The 20,415-nt window shown below is 40.5% G+C and overlaps 1 protein-coding gene across 1 annotated transcript; it reads right to left on the bottom strand.

The window, feature by feature from the left end:
• Window positions 1–6,591: 6,591 nt before the first annotated feature.
• Window positions 6,592–10,213, bottom strand: SA1 (stromal antigen). The gene has a single exon (XM_089249692.1). It carries the CDS (start codon window positions 10,079–10,081, stop codon window positions 6,779–6,781), a length of 3,303 nt encoding a protein of 1,100 aa, XP_089105818.1. The 5' UTR covers window positions 10,082–10,213; the 3' UTR covers window positions 6,592–6,778.
• Window positions 10,214–20,415: the final 10,202 nt, after the last annotated feature.

Raw genomic sequence — 20,415 nt, forward strand, 5'->3', positions numbered from 1 at the left:
TGGACCTGAAACTTTTTTCGATCTCTTCTGTTCCCGAAACGTTCTTGAAGCTTCAGCAGGTGATTCGGGGCTGTGACAAAACAACTTCAATTCACCACAATAGTGCTTTATCCACCAATATATCAACATCACAATGAAAATCTTATGTAAGCGCCAGTAACAGGAAAATTCAGAAATGAGCTATTAATGTAAAATAACCTGCATTTCTAAAAGGACTCCGGTTTGGATATTTCCTGTGATATTTCCATACAGTGCCCTCTATGGATAAAATGCTGTACCAAAAAAATGGCCCTTCATGAGAATAACTTTTTTGCGAATCCCATTTTTTATATATATATATATAACGTGATCGTCACATATTCCCAGGACGGATCAGCATGATCCGTTCGGGTAATTTGTTAGCGTTAGTAAACATCCATGCCCAAACCGGGATTCAAACCCAGACCTGCGCAGTGAGAGGCTAGCTCCCTAATCACTCGACTGCCAGGCGGCAAGAGATATAACAATAATTTAGATATAGCAATTTGATCCTTTAATTTTTATTTAGAAATTTATGATGGGTCACCCCTCAATGTAGATATTTGAAACTGCAGTTTGAACTTCTGCAGCGTACTTAAGATTTAAAAGAAGAAAATAAATAACAATTTTAATAATCACGTTATTAACATAGACATAAACAGTTATTTAATTTAACATAAGATTAAATATAAATTAATTTCTTTTCTATTCAAACATTATTTAGTATTTAGTGAGAGCTTGATACGGTTTTTGGAATTCAGTAATGTATTTTCTTTGCTGAGTCAAATTTCTGAAGACATGCACTGTCGTTCGTCTTTGAATTGAAATCAATTTTTGTTTTTCATATCATTCAAAATAGCTTCACTGAAATATAGTATATGCAACCCAGAAAAAATTCTCTAATCTTTTTTTTTATAATGCACATTTGGAAACAGAGTTGGTAAGTTTTTGCCATAGTGGAAAAAAACACTAAAAACCATGGAAAAACCATCCTGGCAAAGATAGTTTTTGCCAATGTGGCAAAAATTTAAATTTGAACTTTTACTTTCAAGGAACAATTTCAAAGGGAATCTTAACTTACTTTCCACACAGGTGAAACATTTAAAACCAGTTTTTTTAACCTCTGGAATCAGCCATTTCCCATTAGACAAAAGGGTTGCAGATAAATATGAATAAAAACCATTTCTGCCAAGCAGGTTGCTCAAGTTCTTAATAAAATGCACATCTTTTCTTAATGATACCCATCAACATGAATAACAAGGAGTGCAATGAATATAGAGCAGTGTTTTCTATCTAACATTTATCCAAGTACCCCCTTGGTCAAACACAGAATGAACCAAAAACTTCAGACTCTATGCCACAGTTACGTATATATTGTGTGTGTGTGAAACATTTTAAAAACCACTAATACAGGGGATGTAGGAAGGACTAAATTTTGGATTTTTATCGCAGAAGTCAGTGTGTGTATAAAATTTCTGCTTGTTTCATTCGTTTTGATATGGCTTAGGGATGTTAGTGCTTGTTGCATTGTCTAAAGTAAAGATCACTATAACTGACTAAGCTCACAGTATATATTTTACACACACACACACTTCCAACTTTTTGTTAATACTTTTTTTTAAAATCTTTCTTTAGGTAAGGAATCTTTTAAAATAAAAATTAACATTACAATATAGCTTGCTACCTTAACATCAGATAATATAAGGACTATTTCCAAGGATTATAAAAAAGAGATGGCAAACTCTGCAAAATGTGAGAAATTTGCTGATGTACTAGGTAACAAAGCTACCACAGACAGGATGAAAGCACATCTTCGAGGAACACAATTATAAATCTTGTATTCCGTTTTTTTTTGCAGAATTATTATTTTCCCTACAGCTCAAGTTGATAATCACGACAACTAAAAAATTTAAGTTCACCACCTTATATGAGAAATGTTATGTTGTCTACAAACTATGAATACGTTACATAAAAAAAGGACATCTGTAAGTGAAAAGCAAAGTTCTATTTTTTTGGCATGAGGCATTTTTTTTTCTTGTTGTTAAGGAAAATTAACTCGTTATAAAATCGCACTTAAACAGTTCTGTTCAAAATACATACCACTTACGCAAAAAGCTCCTGCACGTGATTGCATACACACACACACATATATAAAACATCTTCACTAACATTAATAGAATTATGAAGATAAAAAAAACAGTGCGAACTCTCTTTGTATCCATCAATGACTGAGTTTGTCTAAAGCTGTCTTTTTTTGTCGTGTAACCGGTGTGCACCCAGCCTTGGTATAATGTATACAGGGTGGTACCTATCAACCGTCCAATAATTACATATGCGATTCCTTGTGAAAAACTAATATGGGAAAGTGCTTTGTTTTTTGATTTGATCCATAAGTAATGAGTTATAATACTTTAAAAATTGATGAAGTCATTCCAAAATCCTGCTAAATTCACTGAATGTACACTAAACATACAACTTGGCGTTTTTGAAACTGATTAGCAATGGTGCAACCCTAAGAGAAATTGAGGATAGCAAACCAGTTTTTTTTCCTCACTTGCACTTTCCAAATTTTTAAGCAATTATCATGATTTTCTCAGATTGCAGTTTTTTAGTTCATCCATGAGGATTAAAAAAAAACTACTGTCCCAAAAATTCTGAAATTTTTAAGAAATGTTTACTTGCTGTGTGTGTTAGTAAAATAAACCTGAGATTTAGAAATTACCTATAAGAGAGTATTTTTTTTAATGTTAAATTCAGATTTTTGAAATTTATACATTTTCAAAAATTTATAAAATCCTAACGATGATCAGATATTGAAGTTTGATGCTTATTTTACTAACACATATCATATAAATATTCCTACAAAAGAGAGATATAGATGGCTTTTTCTCAGCCTAAGATATCAGAGAAACAGATATTATACTGACGTGAACTCAGAAAGAAAAGTCATCTTGTCTCTGCCGAGACTCGAACCCAGGCACTCTCGTTCATGCCACTGCGTGAACCCGGGTCGTGACACCCCTTAAACGAATAAAGTATCCGAACCCAAGATGTGAGATCGATATTCTTTCAATGTCATGTCATATTCATTTTTATTTCTATAGTTGTTCTTTCTGCTGCATCTAAGGGAGTCGTTGAATCTTCTTTACTGCTCACTTATCGGAGAATGAAGCAAGCTCCTCTCCACTATTGTTAATTCCCCCATGATCTTTGATTTCTTGTCAAATGTTACAAAACATCTATGTCTAAATCCACTGCGTCCTCTTGTATAGACCTTTGAAAGGCCAACAATATTATTGCACCAATAATTAAATAAATAAAAGTATCAATAGCAATTTTCAGACGAGATTTTTTCCCCCAGTTCCGAAAAATTCAGAAGTTTTGGAAGATATGTTGCATCACAGCTTTTGATTGTAATTCTGCGACACAATTAACTTGATTAACACAATAAGCTTGCTGAATGAAATTGATCACAGTTACAAATTGTCACGATGAAGTCTTAGTTTAAAATTTTTTATGTTGCAAGTGTGTACAAAATAGTACTCAAAATCATATTTAGAAGAACAAACAGTTAAAGAGATGGCTTTCGTTTTAAAAAAATGAGTGCTAGGGTATGGGGGCATGATTTTTCAGGAAAAAAAAATTAAGAAATAAAAAACAAGAGCATCTCAAAATTGATAGTGCCTAGGGCAGCAAGAGCATGAAGTCCATCTCTGCTAAGAAGGGGCAACTACTCTCTTATAAATATGCCCCAGAATGAAAATTCAACGAAAAAAAAGACTAAGTTCTGCATGAATCATGCGGGCTAGAATAAATTTCAAAGTGGTATCAAAATCGTTCTTGTAAAAAGGTAAAGTAAATTCATTAACATTTCAGTGTGATGAAGATCAGCCGCAATCACAAGGAAAAATTGTTACTGCAACATGTAGGAATCAGTATGATAATGTGACTTGATTAATAATTAGTATAAAAATCTGAAACCACTAATTTTGAATATGTCAACTCATAAAATAATTAGAACAATTAAAAGTTTCTGATTGAATCGTTTCCACCAGTCACCTATGTTAAAGCTACAATTTTTACATCCTTCATTGAAGCTTTTTATATTAGTTTTTCACAAAGAATCATGCATGTAACTATTGTCTGGGCGATAGTTACCACCCTGTATATACAATATACTATCATAATACAATGCACTGCAGGAAACGCATAGGATCAACCTTTGAAGGCGGAAGAATGAATATTTTTCCCAGAGAATTATCGGTTATTAACTTTTTCGAAAAAAATTTCAAATTCAACAAACACTGATTAAAATCTATATGTATAAAATTGATTTTGTTTGTCTCTGTGCGTGTTCTCTATACAAATCTACAATTTTAGATCTAATGTCATCAAATTTAGCATATATACCAAACAAGACCCAACTTGAATGATAGACTACTTTAAAAGTTCATCGGAGCTGGACAAATACACAAAATGGGCCAAAAACTGTTGGGCAACAATGGTTCCTGGGCTTCAACAATCAATTTCGGAATGGTGTTTTGGTTACCGTGGTTTCCTAGCAATGTGTTCCAGACTTGCATATGCCTTTAAAATGGTCTGTCACTTCTTTAATGCTGTCAGTATTATAATTCATTCGTTTATAATGGTTTGTCATTCTTTCAATCCTTCCAGTAATTGAAGATAACCTGGGCAGTGCCGGGTATTACAAGTAGAAGTAGCTTATAAAGGAATTTTCTTTCTATATTAAGTTTACACAAAAGTTTTTAGAAATCTTTTTAATTTCTAAGTCTCAGAAGAGCATGGTTTCCCTCCCCCCAGTTCTGCATACACTTCTGTGTGCGCAGCATTATATAATTTTTAAACATTAGTCTGCATAAAATAATCACAAAAGCCAGGATCATTAATCTTTTTAATCAAATCAACCAGATCTCCGCTCACTTTCAATTAAAAACACAAATTTTATTTATAACTAGCTATAATTCCTGTCGCTGCTTGGATTTTCTTCAATTACTGGGAGGATTGAAAGAGTGACAAACAATTATAAAGGAATGAACTATTGCACATAACACAGACAGCATTAGAGAAGTGATAAACCATTGTAAAGGCATATACATGTCTAAAACATATTGCTAGGTAACTACGGTAACCAAAGTAAGCATTTTGAAAGTGATTGTTGAAGACCACGAACCATTGTTGCCCGGCAGCTTTTTGCCCAGCTATGTCAAACTTTTAAAGTAGCATATATCATTTAAGTCGGACCGTGTTCGTATATATACTAAATTTGGCGAAGATCGGTCTAAAATTGAAAAATTGGTATAGAGAACATACACACATGCAGAGAAAATCAAGTTTATATATATACAAGTTATAATACCTGGCGCTGTCTGGGTTTTCTTCAATTTAGGCTTTTTGGGATCAAGTGATTTCCCCCCCCCCTTCTTTCTTTGAGGGACACACAAACCGTGTGTAAGTTAACCAATATGGCGACTTACTGCACAACTCATGAAAGAAACAAATCTAGATTTAAAGAAACGTAGAAATGAATATATATTTTTTCCTTTTTTAAGGGGCACTAAGTATTTCGATCCCCCCCCCCCCTGAACTTCAAGTTATCCATCTGCTTGTTTCAGCTTTCAAAAATGCTTAATTAAAGCTGTGGAATATTTTGTACTTTTTACGAGCCCATAATTAATTCTAAAACATCCTAAACTACATGAATTTATGCAGCTGAATATTAAAAGACAATACGGAGACATTAATTTTCATGATGGAGAGGATACACAGAAGTTGAAATCAATGTTATTGCCTGGATATCCAACTCAAAAGTAGGTCTGGCTAATTACTTCATATTTAATTTTCTGGGCTTTGTATATATCTCTAAGTGAACTCAATATTTCAAAAATCGAGAATTCAATACAATTTTTAAAATTATTGATGCGACAGAAAACCCCACTAAATTTCTGCAGTAAAATCTGATTTCTATGGGGATCATCCTTCGCCTGACCCTCAAAGCGATACTGATGATTATGACATCTATTCAAAAAGCCTCATTACTGGGAGGATTGAAAAAGTGGTATATACACATCTGAAACGCATTGCCAGGGAACCACGATAACCAAAGTAAACGTTCGGAAAGTGATTGTTGAGGCCCAGAAACCATTGTTGCCCGACAGTTTTTTTACCCATTTCGGGCTCTTGCCGAGGCCTGACAAACTTTAAAAGTAGTCTATCGTTCAAGTCGGGTCTCATTTGATATACACACAAAGTTTGGCAGTGATCGATCTAAAATTGTAGATTTGTGTAGAGAACACATACACACAGACAGAAAATCAATTTTGTACATATAGATGGGCCTAGATTGTAATGAACAATGAATTTTAAGGAAAATCTGTATTTGGCCAAAATATTAACTGAATATTCAGTATCCCACTATTCTGCCAAATCACTTATTCATCCCAGCCCTATTTTCTACCATTTTTAATCAAAATTTATCGGGAAATAAGAATGGCTAACCAGGAACAAAAATTGTGTTACATAGTGTAATCATAAAAATAACCTAATTGATTCCGAGAAACAGATGACTTTGTTTATTGTTTTAAAAACACCAATTTAATATCTCTGAATAGTTAAAAAGACAATATTCTGTGATAAAAAAAAACCTTGATGAAATCCAGGTGCACATAAGTACAGAGAATAAACCTTAAACACCTCTGGGGGTCATGGGGTGGGGGAAGTAAACAAAAACACCTGCAGTTTTTCAACCTTCCGAACCATGTTCCGATTCCTGATCCATATTTGCATCGTCTTCGGCGTTACGACCTTCGTCGTCTTCTCGCTGCCTTTTCCGTCCTCTGTACTGACGGCCGGGTACTCGGGTCTGCGGCTGCTCAGCTTCTCCATGAACAAGGCTGTTGCGATACATTATCAACGGTTGCCAATCCTCCGACCGTGTACCGGGCATGCTAGCCTCCACGTGTGAATCCAGATAAGTGAGGACAACGCGCTTGTCCAACTTCATCAGTTTGTTTGTGAATTCGGTTAATATCTCCAGGAATGCAATGTTCGGCGGCGGACCCAGGCGATCAGTTTGGTTCTCATAGTTGGCGGAAGTGAAGATTATACCTTCCCTGTGGAGAGCGGCAACAGCATCGCGGTTCTTGACTTGATCGAGTCCGAACGACAGAGCAAACCGTTTTGCCAGTTCCTTAATTGCGATGAATCCGTCTTCTTGCCGGTTTATCGCACCATTGGGGGTAGAGTTGCGCAGGTCGTTGAACAAGGACATCAGCGACATGGCCATGGTTCGAGCACAGTTCACTTTGTTGATCTCACGGGCTTTGCCCAGAGTAGCCTTTATGATATCGCCATAGTCGTTATAGAACCTGACGTAATGCTTGAAGACATCCGAGGCTTGTTTTATGCTAATGATGTTGTAGACGACCAGCTTACAGTAAGACGCCAAAAAGTTACGCCGTTTGTGAAGTTCCTCGATCTTCCTATGCTCATCTTGGTTGTCATCATCTTCATCTTCGACAAACACTTTATTCTGCACAAACGTGCTGAGAAGACTCTGAAGCTCCCTATCTGGCTCATAAACTAATGGAGTCAATCCCGAATTTTCACCAAGCTGCTTACAAAAGACAATTAGTAAATCACATATTGTGACGAAAGCAGATTCTTCCAAGACATCGGAGGAAGTTTTGAGCAACTCGCGGATCGTCTCCATGAACTCCTTCAACCGCAGCTGGGCAGTATGGACAGCAGCGGGTTGGGGACTCGTGTCGTCAAGAACCGCGAGGTCCCACATGACGCCGACAGAACAGCAAGATATAGCAAACTCCACAACCTCTTCTGGAAGATTTTTATCTTGTAGACTCGCTTTCACCCACAGTTCGAAGATGTTGTCCCATATCCCCCACGGGCCCAGGTTGTGGCAGCTGTAGAAGATGCTTATCTTCTTCATGGCGGATGTTACAGTGAAAATATCATCCTCGTCGACCTCTTCGCCTGCCTGTATGTAATCTGTAGAAGCCTGCTTATACTTATGGACCAGCGAGTCAATGAGAGTACCCCTCGCGACTGCACAGCGGGAGTTGATGGCCAACTCTTCACTGCACAACGCTTCGTAGGTCTTGGCACAAGCTTCGAGCACCTCAGTATCGTTGTGCCTCTCGACAATCTCGTGTATAAGTTTCAACAGGCTGTCCAGATTCTTCTCCTGGCGGCTCGTCGTGTAGATCTCCAGGTCGAAAAATTGTGGGAGGAGCATGAGGTTGGCTATTTTCTCACTATCAGCCAAGTACTTGGCCAAAAGGTGGGGCAGGGTCTGAATGAAATGTTCAGTGAGCTTGATCCTGTCATCCGAGACCTGCTTTATTTCTTTGGCGGATGGCACTCGCCTGTTTGGGCCGCGACCGACGGGAGGGTCGCCCGTGGCTGCCTGTTTGATGCAACACACCATTATCTCGATTAGAGACGTTTCTTGGCGATCATCCAGCTGTTCTTCTTGTGGGCCTGGTTCCTCGAGCAGCAGGTCCGTCATACATTCCCAGTCTTTCATCATCGGATTACTCTCTATGAGACTATCAACCAGATAGGCACCGTGTTCGTGCAGTTCACTCTCGATGAAGAATTGTACCAAGTCTCTTATAAGCGGGGTATTTATCGAACGTTTCTTGCCCCGTTTCGTACGCAACCCTTGGACAGCTTCTTCATCGGGTTGGAAGAGTCTCTCGTTCAGAAACTCCCCAGCGGCTTGTGCGACCGCCCGATGAGACGAGTACACCAACTCATAGACATGTTCACAGTCTTTATCCGTGAGGATTTCCCTGTGATATTTATGAATGTTTATGACAAGCTTGACAGCTTGCACTGCAACATCATACTCTTTATCCAAGGTCATAGCAACGATTCTGTCTTTGAACTTGTTCGTGAAAAGTTCCAATTTACCGGTCAGTTCCTCCGCGCCATACAAAGGCAACAGCGCTTGTAGACACTTCAAGCGCACATCCCCAACCTTATCGTGCAATGTCCACCCGATATACTTCAAGTAACTGTCATCCAGGAAATGCTGGTGGAATCTTTTCATCCATTGGCCAATCTCATACATACATATCGACCTTATGTCTGGGAGAGTGTCACGGTACCTGTGGACGAAAACGCTCTTGAACATGTATGTCAGCATGTTTTTGATCTCTTCCATGTTTTCCTCGAGTTCTTGCCGTTTACCCATCAGCATCTCGAGCCTCTCCGTGGCCCTCTTGTCCTTGTTCTTCTGTCTCTCTGCCTCATACTGCCTCTGGGTGTTGTCAAGGTTTATGCTCAGGTTCAGGGCCACGTCAACAAGTGCAGTCATTAGCTTCATGGCAGCCAGAGTTGCAGTGTGTCGAAATGCCCTCACCTGGGAGTCAGACAGACCAGTTAGCAGCGATATGACATTGTCCATCAGGTACTGGTCATAGATTATGCTGTACTGGCACTGGCGGACGAGGACCTGCACAAACTCACAGAAGTTTGACCTGAACTTCTTCCACTGCGGGCCACTCATGATCAAGGGGTAGTCGCCGCTTTCCTCTTCGAACTCCTCTGTCATCTTGCGGATTATCTGGGCGTGCTCCATGGTCGCTTGCATCTGGGGCGTTATGCGACCCTTGCAACCCGCGCACTGTATGAAGAACTGCATCAGGTCCAGCAGGGCGCTGTCTCGGTCCTGCTTGTAGGCCTCGATCCAGTCATCGACGACGCACTGCAGGGCACTCTTGCCCATCTTCACGACCTCGAACAGGCTGTTGGGGTCATCGGTCATCGAGTCGTGGGTGCTCCTGCGGCCGCCGCCTCGACCGCCTCCCCTCCTGGAAGCGGATCCGCGACCGCCCCTGTAGACCCTCCTCCTCTTCGCGGCTCGGGGACGTGGGGCGATCGGGGGAGGCTCCTCCATCGGTTGGAAGTCGACGTTTTCGGCTGGCGCGAATCCTTCCTCGGGAAATATGTCATCGGTGTCCACTTCCCCGCTCGACGGATCCGCGGCTTCTTCCGATTGCCTGGTCCTCTTGCGTGCCATCTCTCCGCTGAAGTATGACTATATAAATGTTTACTAATCACTTCCGCGCAATTTACGCCCTTATTTAAATCGTGAAACAAAAAAGCAAACTGTAAACATTCCAGAGGCGCGAAAAAACGCTTTTTGCGTTATTCACATAACAGGGTAGAGTTTTTTCCTTCTTAACTAAAAAAAAAAACACCCCCATCTTCCTAAAAACTTCAAAAGATGGCGCTAACCAACTTTAGACTCTTCCTACAATTGATGGCGGATGAAATGGTGACGGCCAGTGATGGTAACCTCTTCGAGCGAAATTTCCCTTTTGACTAAATTTTTCCCACTCATTCAGGAAAATGTGCTGCTATCTAGGGGGACAAACACGTAATCAAGTAGTTTACAATAGAAAAGTATCGTAATACATTACTAATGCATTAATTTATTTTTTTGCAAAAATTCTTTTGTTTGATTAACTCTCGAAATTTCCCACTTGAGCAAATTTTGGCTAATTTTTCCCACGAATATGGGAAATTTCCCACGACTTACCATCACTGGTGACAACCAAAATTGTATTAAAGAATCTCGAGCAGCTTTCGTGACGACTAGTTCCAAAAAGACTTTCTTTCTTTCTTTCAAACTGAGCACAACTCAGGTCTATCGCCATAGGCAATTTATTAAGTAGTGAGTTGTGCCGGAAGTGTAAGTGTGTGCACCTAACAGTCTGAGCGCGTATCTAGTGTCGTGTAGGATTTTTCAGTGTTGCCATCTATGTTTCAGAAGCAAAGTGAGTGAAGTGTAGGGACTGAATATTTGTGCTGTTTGTAGACCTGTTGCTCTCTGTGGGGAGACTTTTTAACGGTCCAAAAACACTGATTTTGAGAGGACTTATTAAAGGGGTCTTCAACCCATGGCGCACGGACCAGGGCCGTCTTAAGAGCATCACGGGTCCCCGGGATATGTGGTTTTTCTGAGGCCCCCTTCCTGATAAATTCTAGAAAATTTTTACCAGATCTCATTTTTGTGAGGCCCCTTTTCTCTTGAGGACCGGGTGGGCCCATGCGTTAAGACGGCACTGCCACTGACCAAATGTAGCCCTCCGAGCTTTTTGCTTTGGCCCACCGACCATTTTTAAATGACTACTTTACATAAAGAAACGATTAAATTCCAAAAGAAGAAAAAAAAATCGTTAAAGAGCTCCGGGGGGGGGGGGGGCACGGAAATCTGTACTGCTGTATATAGACAACCCTCGGTTTACGAACTTAATTCGTCCCTGAAATCTGTTCGTGAGCCGAAACAATTCCTCCCGTAGGAATCAATGTAAAATGAATTGATCCGTTCCTGGGACGCCGAAAATTTCTAGTTTTATTTTTTACAATATCTCCATATGCATAAGGTTAAAGCCAATGAAAATCATTAAATGCTTTCTTTCTTTCAAACGGAGCACAACTCGAGTCTATCGCCATGGGGAACTCGTCACTACCCAGTGAGTTGTGCTGGAAGTGTAAGTGTATGTACTTAACAGCCTCAGTGCGTAATGTCTGATTTTTCCGTGCTGCCATGTTTCAGAAATGGAGTGAGTGAAATGTAATGATTGAATATTTGTACCGTTTGTAGGCCTGTTGCTCTTTGAGGCGAGATGTTTTAACGGGGAGATCAGCTCACATTCGCGCTTCGAAGTTGGGAACCACAGAAAACGAACTTCAGCCGACCACGAATATGGCGCCAGTGGGGTAATTATTATGTATCACTACTATTACTAAACCACAAATGCACCTCGTCCATATTCCTTTGCGGAACTTCTAACGAATTCGTACACGTTGGAATGTCCGTGTTGTGAACCTGACGTGAAACTTGTTCCTGTGTAATGCTTGCTATAGTGCTGCCATCTGCCACTATTTCTCGAACTATGAAAAAAGTGTAATGATTTTACCGTTGTAGGCCTGTTGCTCTCTGTGGGTGAGATTTTCTAACTGGGTTAGAAAATCAGCTTGCATTGGCGTCTCGAAGTTGGGAACCGCAGAAAACCAACACTTCAGCCGAAATCATTAAATACTGAAAAAATAATCATAAGTATGAAATAGATTAAATTAAAATTATGACAGGGTCATATTCGTTGTCATCTGTAATCTTAGTGACGAAATCCTCAAAATCTTTGCCAGCCAAGTTTTCATAGTAAGGCACTTGTTGCCAAGTTTTGTCAATAAAAACTATGAAATGTAGGTATTATACTAATTTTTTTCAGAATTCTTTGAGTGTTAGTTAATTTTATACCACATATTATTACAAAACATATTTGAAAAAAAAAAATTATTTCGTGTAGAGCAGCGGTTCCTAACCGGGGGTACGCGTACCCAGGGCAGGGCCGTCTTAAGAGCATCATGGGCCCCCGGGCCAAGTGATTTTTCTGAGGCCCTACCAGGCAAATGCTTTAAAATTTCAACCAGATCTCATTTTTGTGAGGCCCCTTTCCTCTTGAGGCCCCTGGGCCATGCCCGGGTGGGCCCATGCCTTAAGACGGCACTGACCCAGGGAGTACGCGAAAGGCTGTTAGGGAGGTACGCGAAAAGAAAATGATAGTGGCGGCCCCCTATGTAAAAAAAAGAACGAAATAATTAAAAAAGACTAAAAAGAACTTTTAAAAGTATGTAGAGGTTTTTACTAATATTGTCAGTTGTATAATATATTGACTTCCCTATCAATAAAATCTTCTGTAACAGAGGGGTTGCGTCCACTGAAAGGTTCAGCCTTCCCTCCTCCCGCCCGCGCCCAACCTATGATCGGGATTCGCGCACTCCTTCCTCTCGGCTCACTTTTCTTTGGCGTTTTAGATTTGATTGTTGACGCATACCGGGCTGTGCATAAAAACGAAGAATTAATTCATTCGTGTTGTGTTTAACTTTTGTTGTGGGCGTTTGTATTGAGGCGTGTGCGTGTTATTCCCACAATTTTTCTACGTCAACTTTACTACCAAGCACCTACTACTCACATGATTTGTGCTATGGATCAGTGGCTAAAAACTAGATCTGCGCGGAAGCGGACTGAAACACCAAAATGAAATACCGTGCACCTGTAAATGTGAAAACATATTATGAATCTTGTAAAAGTGATTCTGCCAAAGCTACCGAAACCTCCTACTACATCAGCAATCGTATTGCGAGACGAGGAAAAAATCATACTATTGGTGAAAATATGCTGTCAGATGTATGTTTGCAGAGGAAAGTGCTCTTATAATGAGTTTAATACCTCTGTCAAATAATACGGTGTCTCGAGGAATACAGGACATGTCAGACGATGTTGGGAGCACAGTCATAAGCCACGTCCAAGGTTGTGAATTTTTTTTCTATCCGAGTCGACGACAGTACCGACGTTTTGCGCAATATTCTGTGCTACTTGTAATTGCTAAGTACTTGAAAGAGGATTCGAAGTAAATCTTTTTATTTGTCACTCATTGAAGGGGTCGTACGACTGTTAAAGACTTATTTGAAGCAATTAATCATTACTTCCTTGATAAAAGAATTCAATGGTCAAAATGAATTGGGCTCACAACAGATGGAGGAAAAATCCACGGAAGGTTGCTACTCAGGCCGTCGTGCACGCGTGGCAAAAGTCACTCCCAAAATGAAATGGACTTACTGCGTTGCCTACAAATTTGCGAAACGTTCTTGATGAAGCGGTCAAGGTTGTCAACTTTATCAAGGTGAATCCTACCAACTACAGGTTGCTTAAATTGTTGCGTGAAGACATGGACAGCCTTCACAACGCTTTGCTTTGGCACACCGAAGTTAGGTGGTTGTGTCGGGGTCAAGTCCTGACGTTGCCGTTTGAACTTCGGCACGAGGTAGCTATTTTTTTTCGGAAGTGTTTGAAACACTTCACGATTTCTTGCCACAAGCAGAGCAAAATTAAACAGTCGGCCACTTGGAAGGATTAAAATCCTCGTTTGAAAAATATTTTTGTATTAATTTGTTTGCTTACTTGAAAAATAAAAAATAATAATAATGAAAAAATAGACCATTTAATTTCCAGATCACTTAAGTGGTGCGCAACACAGTTACAGATTACTCAAGTGACCCGCGGTGCATTTAAAGATTTCTCAAGCAGCCCGTGGAACATTTCCAAATCGGCTAAATGCCCACGGCACATTTACAGATCACATAAGTAACACGTGGCACATCACTCAAGTGACCTGGGGCTTTGCAACAGATCCTTTAAGTAGTCCCACTGCATACAGTTTCAAATCACTTAAGCATCCCTCGCGACACGTTTTCAAACCAGTGAAGTAGTTTGAAAACTCCCCAAAAGGTGGAGCACCGTTGCTCTAGGTCACTCTCTATGTCACTCACTGACCTAGTCCCTTGCTGTCTGGGCAAAGGCGAATTTATTGAGGGTTATACAAATTTCACCTCCCTTCTCCCACTCTACTAATTTTCTTGGCCACTCATTCTTCAAATTAGCCGTCCCTCTGAACTTTCCGCCAGCAGCCATCGAAATTTCCAGAATTTTTTCTGTTTTAGCGGTTTTTTTTAATCGGAAAAATTATTGTTGTGGGCGGTTTTATCAGTCAGAATAGTGGCACCATCTGTTGTGGAAATTCTGGAAAGTGACATCAGTAAGGGTTCGCGCGCAGGCGTTCCCCTTTCTCAGTTTTCGAATCTGGTAATTCTAATCGTAGGCATACGCAGAATTTCCTCAATCGCGTACGCCAATGTCTATGATTACTGAAATAACCATTTTTTTTTTTGGCAATAAATTTTGGTCACTTGTTCCCGCCACCCTCACGAATGATTAACATACCCCTCCCTCCGAAAGAAGGAGGGACGCAACGAGGGAAGAACAGGAGGGTCTGGAGCCCCGAGCACTGGATCAGAAAGGACGTTGAGTTTACTGTTTACCCGTTCAAAATTTTCAAAAGGAGGGTCACTCAAATGGACGGTGCTCCCATCCCCGGGTGAGAGAGAAAATCCTCGTTTCTAGCTGAAGCCCTGCATAGGCACATGAGAAGTTTCAAGATTCATTGGTATAGGCACTCGTGTGAACAAAGACCACGAGAAGTTGGTGAACGGAAATCAAAAATATGAGTAGTCATGTGTTATATATACACAAGCATGAGCGTTTACGAGACGAATGTTACGAAAATGTTTAGCATAAATCGAATCGTGATTTTCAGTTTAACGCGACTATACATGAAAATCTACAGGAAACTTCCCGGTTCTCGCGTAGATTAAAATCTGGTGAAATTTATTACCCCTTATAGTGATGTGATCTGTATATCCTGCCGTCATGGAAATCATGAAATTGAGATTACGCGCAGAACGTTTTATAACCAGTAAAATAAACTTGAAGATGAGGGAGAAAAAAATATATAGATTTGTTTTCGTGTCGATAATCTTCAGAGAAATTTTCAATGTCATCATCTCTGCAGGGGCTACGTTATCTTTGCATGAATATTTACTCCACTGGAAATGTGAAAAGTATACTCGAATTCCATGGTTGGGAAGTTATAACCATATTTTCCCCATGTTGATTGATTCCAGTCATATAAGCCAGTGGCTCTCAAACTTTCATGCTTCTTGTACCTCTGGAAATGCGCAGTAGGCTTGCGCCTACCCAGAGGCGGATTTATAGCTTAACCACCTAAGGGGTATTCAAATTTTGCCGCCCTTCTACTGTTCCAATTCAATGTTCTTGACCCCCCCCCCAAATACTGAGGTTCCCGCTCCTCCCTCCGAACTTGTCGCTCTAGGCTATTTTATCCCCCGTTTATCCCGTCCGTTATCCCCCCTCCCTGTAAATATAGGAATACTCCTGCGTATACCGAGCCTACTTCTTACTTGGGCGAAAAACGTCAAGTTTTATGAATGAACTTTTGTGACACCCTGTTTATCGACCCGACCAAATTTTTTCACTCTTATCGGGGGGGGGGGGATTAATACCCACTGTTGCCTCCTTGTTGTGCTATAACTAGAAAGGCCGTAGTGGGAGGGGGGGGGAAAACTTTGGCGTCTTTCTTTCAAACCGAGCACAACTCAGGTCCATCACCATCTATGGGCGATTTATTACCTAGTGAGTTGTGCCGGAAGTATAACTGTGTGTGTGTACCTAACAATCTGAGTCCGCATGTAGTGTTGTGTTTGATTTTTCAGTGCTGCCATCTATATTTCAGAAGTAAAGTGAGTGTTGTGTTATGATTGAATTACAATTTGTACAGTTTGTAGGTCTGTTGCAATCTGTAACGAGACTTTTTAAAGGGGAGATCGGCTCACATGTGTACCTTGAAGTTGGAAACCACAGAAAATCAACTTCAGCCGACCACCACTGTAGTGACGGTGGGATTCGAACCCGGGACCTCGCGGCGCGAGTCCGTCACTATGACCACTCGACCACCACAGCAGCGACTTTGGCGTCTGGTCCCCCAGAAATGTGAGAAAATGCCTAAAAGGAGGGGGGAAAAGGTGGTCAAATCTATATTGTTTTATCACTTCGGTTCCCCCCCCCCCGAAATGAAAATGGTACCTCCTCCGAACGACCCCCTTCAACTAGGGAACCAGACGTAGCGATTTGGAGGACTCGCTACGACAGGCCTGGCGACTGGAGGCATTTCTATGTCTAGGCAATCATTAATCATCATTATCACTAGTGTCAATCATTGCACGTTACTCATAGTTCGAAAAATAAATGGCACACTGTAACAATAAGCATTGTACAGAAACAAACTTCATGTTAGGTTCAAAACACTTACACGCACGCACATTCCAAGAAGTACCATTTGTTAGAAATTCCGCAGAGGAATATGAACGAGGTGCATGTGTGGTTAAGTAGCGTCCAGGCCGAGGACTACTTCTTTTTAGTTGTCCAAAGAAAGCACAGAACTATATCACAGTTTGGTCGACAATTGGTAACATTGGACGCGAATCGGCAATATTTGATTCTATGTCATGGTTTTGTCGTATGGAAATCTGGTCAACCTGACCAATGTTCCTTCTAAGCCGCGTGCGTGCGTGGCCGTGTACAGTAAAAATGCTCCCACGCACGCAAAATTCCGAAAATTTAACCATTAGTATACGTTAGTGTTTCTCAAAGTATGCGGCGCGTCTCCTAGGGACGTTGCCGACTTTTGCCAGTGGCATCGCGATGAGTTGGAGATATTGATTTCTGGGCGAATCTTCGCTTAGTAGTGGTTCTTTTATAAGGTAAAATATCTATTTACCCTTTTACGATCAGGGGCGTAGTTCAAATGCCAGGGGAATAAATTCATACTAGTCGAATGTTTCTTCAACCTTTTTTGTAACCAAGTTTTATAGTAACCAAATGAAACAAAGTTGTATGTATCTGTGCTCCCCCCCCCCCTAAGTTCTCCTCAGCTTCCCTCTCCTCGTTATCCCCGGCATCCCCCATGTATAATGTATCTTTCTCAGAACTAATCCTTCTATTATACAGGGTGATTCAAAACTCAACGTACAAACTTTTAGGGGAGGTAGAACACAAAAACAAAATAGAATCACACAGGAATGTATGACCGGAAACCCCAACCTGATCAACTGGAGACTAAACGAAGATGCAGGAAAGACAAGAAAAACTTTTTACTTAACGATACTTTACACAAGGACAGCACGTGAACACGTAAAGTTTCACAACAAGTGCGCAAAGTTCTTACTATCCACAGCTATGCAACGCTTCACAACGGCGACGAAGTGATTGTCGAACCTTTTAAAAATTATCCGGCATTTCGCGGACGTTTGCAGCTGCGACGATGTCTGTGTCAGAGTCAACGGGCGTCTCGTAGACCATGGCTTTCAGGGTCCCCCAACAAGAGGAAATTCAGGTTAGATAATTTTTCCGCACATTATTGGCTTGTCATTTCTGCATTTTCGTTTATGCTCCAGTCCAGCTGATGAGGTAGGGGTTTCCGGTCATACATTCCTATGTGATTCTGTTTTGTTTTTGTGTTTTCTACCTCTCCTGAAAGTTAATGCATTGAGTTTTGAATCACCCTGTATACTGTACAAGGAAGTGAGAAAGAGAACACGTAAGGGCGAAAAAGCAAAGTAGTGTACATCTCTTATCTCTCCGTAACTTTATTATGTAACTACTGTCTGTACTGTTCCTCCCTACACTTATCGCTTTTTTTTTCCTTTTTTTAACGTGAGAACTAGCCTACCATATTCATTGCCTATACGTCTAATACAGACCATTCGAATTTATCACCAACAGCTTGTATATGGAGGGGTTAAACTATTCTGGAGAGCCGCAGATGAATCATGAATTGGATAAGAGAGCTGCACGTTCTAAAAGTTTGAGAATCACTGGTATACGTATATGGCAAATTGCTTTGCCACGCTCAGAAGAAACAGGTTTGCTTAGGTAAAAAAAGTAAGAGGGAGTGTTGCTTCTGTCCATCAATTCTAAACAGACACACACACACGAGAAGCTTATTTTCTAAAAGGGAACATTTCCACTTTTGCTATATTTACAGTAGAAGTAAAAATTGAAAAATAGCCCAACAGGTGGCACAGCATATAGGAATGGTAGAAGAATACATATTTAAATGCTATATTTCTTGATCAACATTCAAGGGAGTTATCTACGTTTGAATTTTGGAAATGTTTCGTTTTGAAAGAAAATTAGTGAAAGTATTGCCTTTTGATTAAAATTAGAGCTGGTGTCAACAGGGCCTTAACTAGGGGGGTTGCAGGAGGGTCTGGTGCCCCGGGCGCTGTACTAGAGGGGGCGCAAATTTCACTCTTTAATCTCTCCTTCAACATTATGAGGGGAGGCTAAAATGCATGCTTGCCCCGGTGCAAATGCATCTAGTTGCGGCCCTGGGTGTCAAGTCTGAAAATTTTTTCTATGTCACCATTCGATTACAGATGGTTCTACCTATAGGCACTAGAATAAGGGCCCTTATCAAGTCACCTTAGTTCTACCTGGTCCACGAATGAACCCTAACACACACTGCCCTCCCGTCATTAACATATGAACCTCGCGCGCACGCGCACACACACATTCTATAGCGAATTACGTCGACGGGATTACGGGAATTTTACTATCCATTAACGAACACTCTTAATTTTACGTCCACGAGACCTAAAATTGAGTGTGTGCTTCTTATGTTAATGACGAGAGGGCGGTGTGTGTAAGGGTTCATTCGTGGGCCAGGTAGAGTCATCTGGCACTCTGGAAACGGTTGAGCACCCCTGCGTTAGGGCCACACATATACACACACGCAACACGTTCCGGCATGCATTGAATCATTAGAAAATTCTCATTCTTGTTTTTTTATTTCTTATCATCTCAGAGTGAAGGGGCCGTTCAAGTATTACGTAAGCAGATTTTTAACCATTTTTGACCCCTTCCCCCCTTGTCAGCAAAATTTCGTCATCAGCTCTGCCTCTCTGAATCCAACTCCTATTCTCATAAAGTGTGGTTGATGACGTAAGCATTATCCAAACCCCCCCTCCCCCTTGTCATCAAGAGTCAGCAAATCGGAACCCCCCCCCCCCCCATCGATGATGACGTAATACTTCAACGGCCCCTGAAGAATGAGAGTGCCCATCTTCGAGACTCAAATGCGAGCCGATCTCCCCGTTAAAATGTCTCGTCACAGAGAGCAACAGGCCTACAACGATATACTATTCAATCATTACACTCCATGCATAGTTAGAAAATTTGATGGCACATGGCAGAACCACACATAACGAGCATTACACAGAAACAAACTTCACGTTAGGTTTATAACACATACACGCACATTTCAACATTTGCCAATTCGTTAGATATTCCGCAGAGAAATATGGACGAGGTGCATGTGCGGTTTGGTAGTAGTAGTAGTGAAGATTGAGAATCAGAATATGCTAGAATTTGGTGACATTTTGCAGCACTCAGCTGAAATACATTCCATCTATGGGATACGATCACTCGTCTGCAATGTATCTAAAAATAAACCGAGGTTGTTTTAGAACGCGCATGGAAGAAAATACCGACGAATTTCCATCGGCAATATACATTGCCCAACGAATATAAAGCGAATCTCTGAAATTGTAAGAACTGTAAAGAATATGGAAATTCTCTAATCCCCCTCCATTGGAATCATCGTGGAGTGACGTCAAAGAAAGAAGAACGAACAAATTATATGAAAACGTGCACAAATTCAAAGTTATAAATTTACTGCAATTTCTTTGTTATTAAGTTTGAAAGTCACTATTATTTTCACAGAAGCAAGTTTTCCTTTCATTGTTTGCATTTTTTTTTTTAAGGAAAAACAAAGTAATTTCGAAATGCATACGTAATGAAACCACATATTGGAGTAAAATGTACGTGAAATACATTTATATATGAGTAACATGCATATGTGTATATTC

The sequence above is a fragment of the Pholcus phalangioides genome, unplaced genomic scaffold (assembly GCF_987345545.1).
Source record: "Pholcus phalangioides strain wild (caught in Gottingen) unplaced genomic scaffold, Ppha-v1.0 ptg000022l_1, whole genome shotgun sequence".
NCBI lineage: Eukaryota > Metazoa > Arthropoda > Arachnida > Araneae > Pholcidae > Pholcus > Pholcus phalangioides.

Bases quoted from the DNA above. Each gene is read 5' to 3' on its own strand.
- SA1 (XM_089249692.1), bottom strand. From the start codon at position 10,081: ATGGCACGCAAGAGGACCAGGCAATCGGAAGAAGCCGCGGATCCGTCG.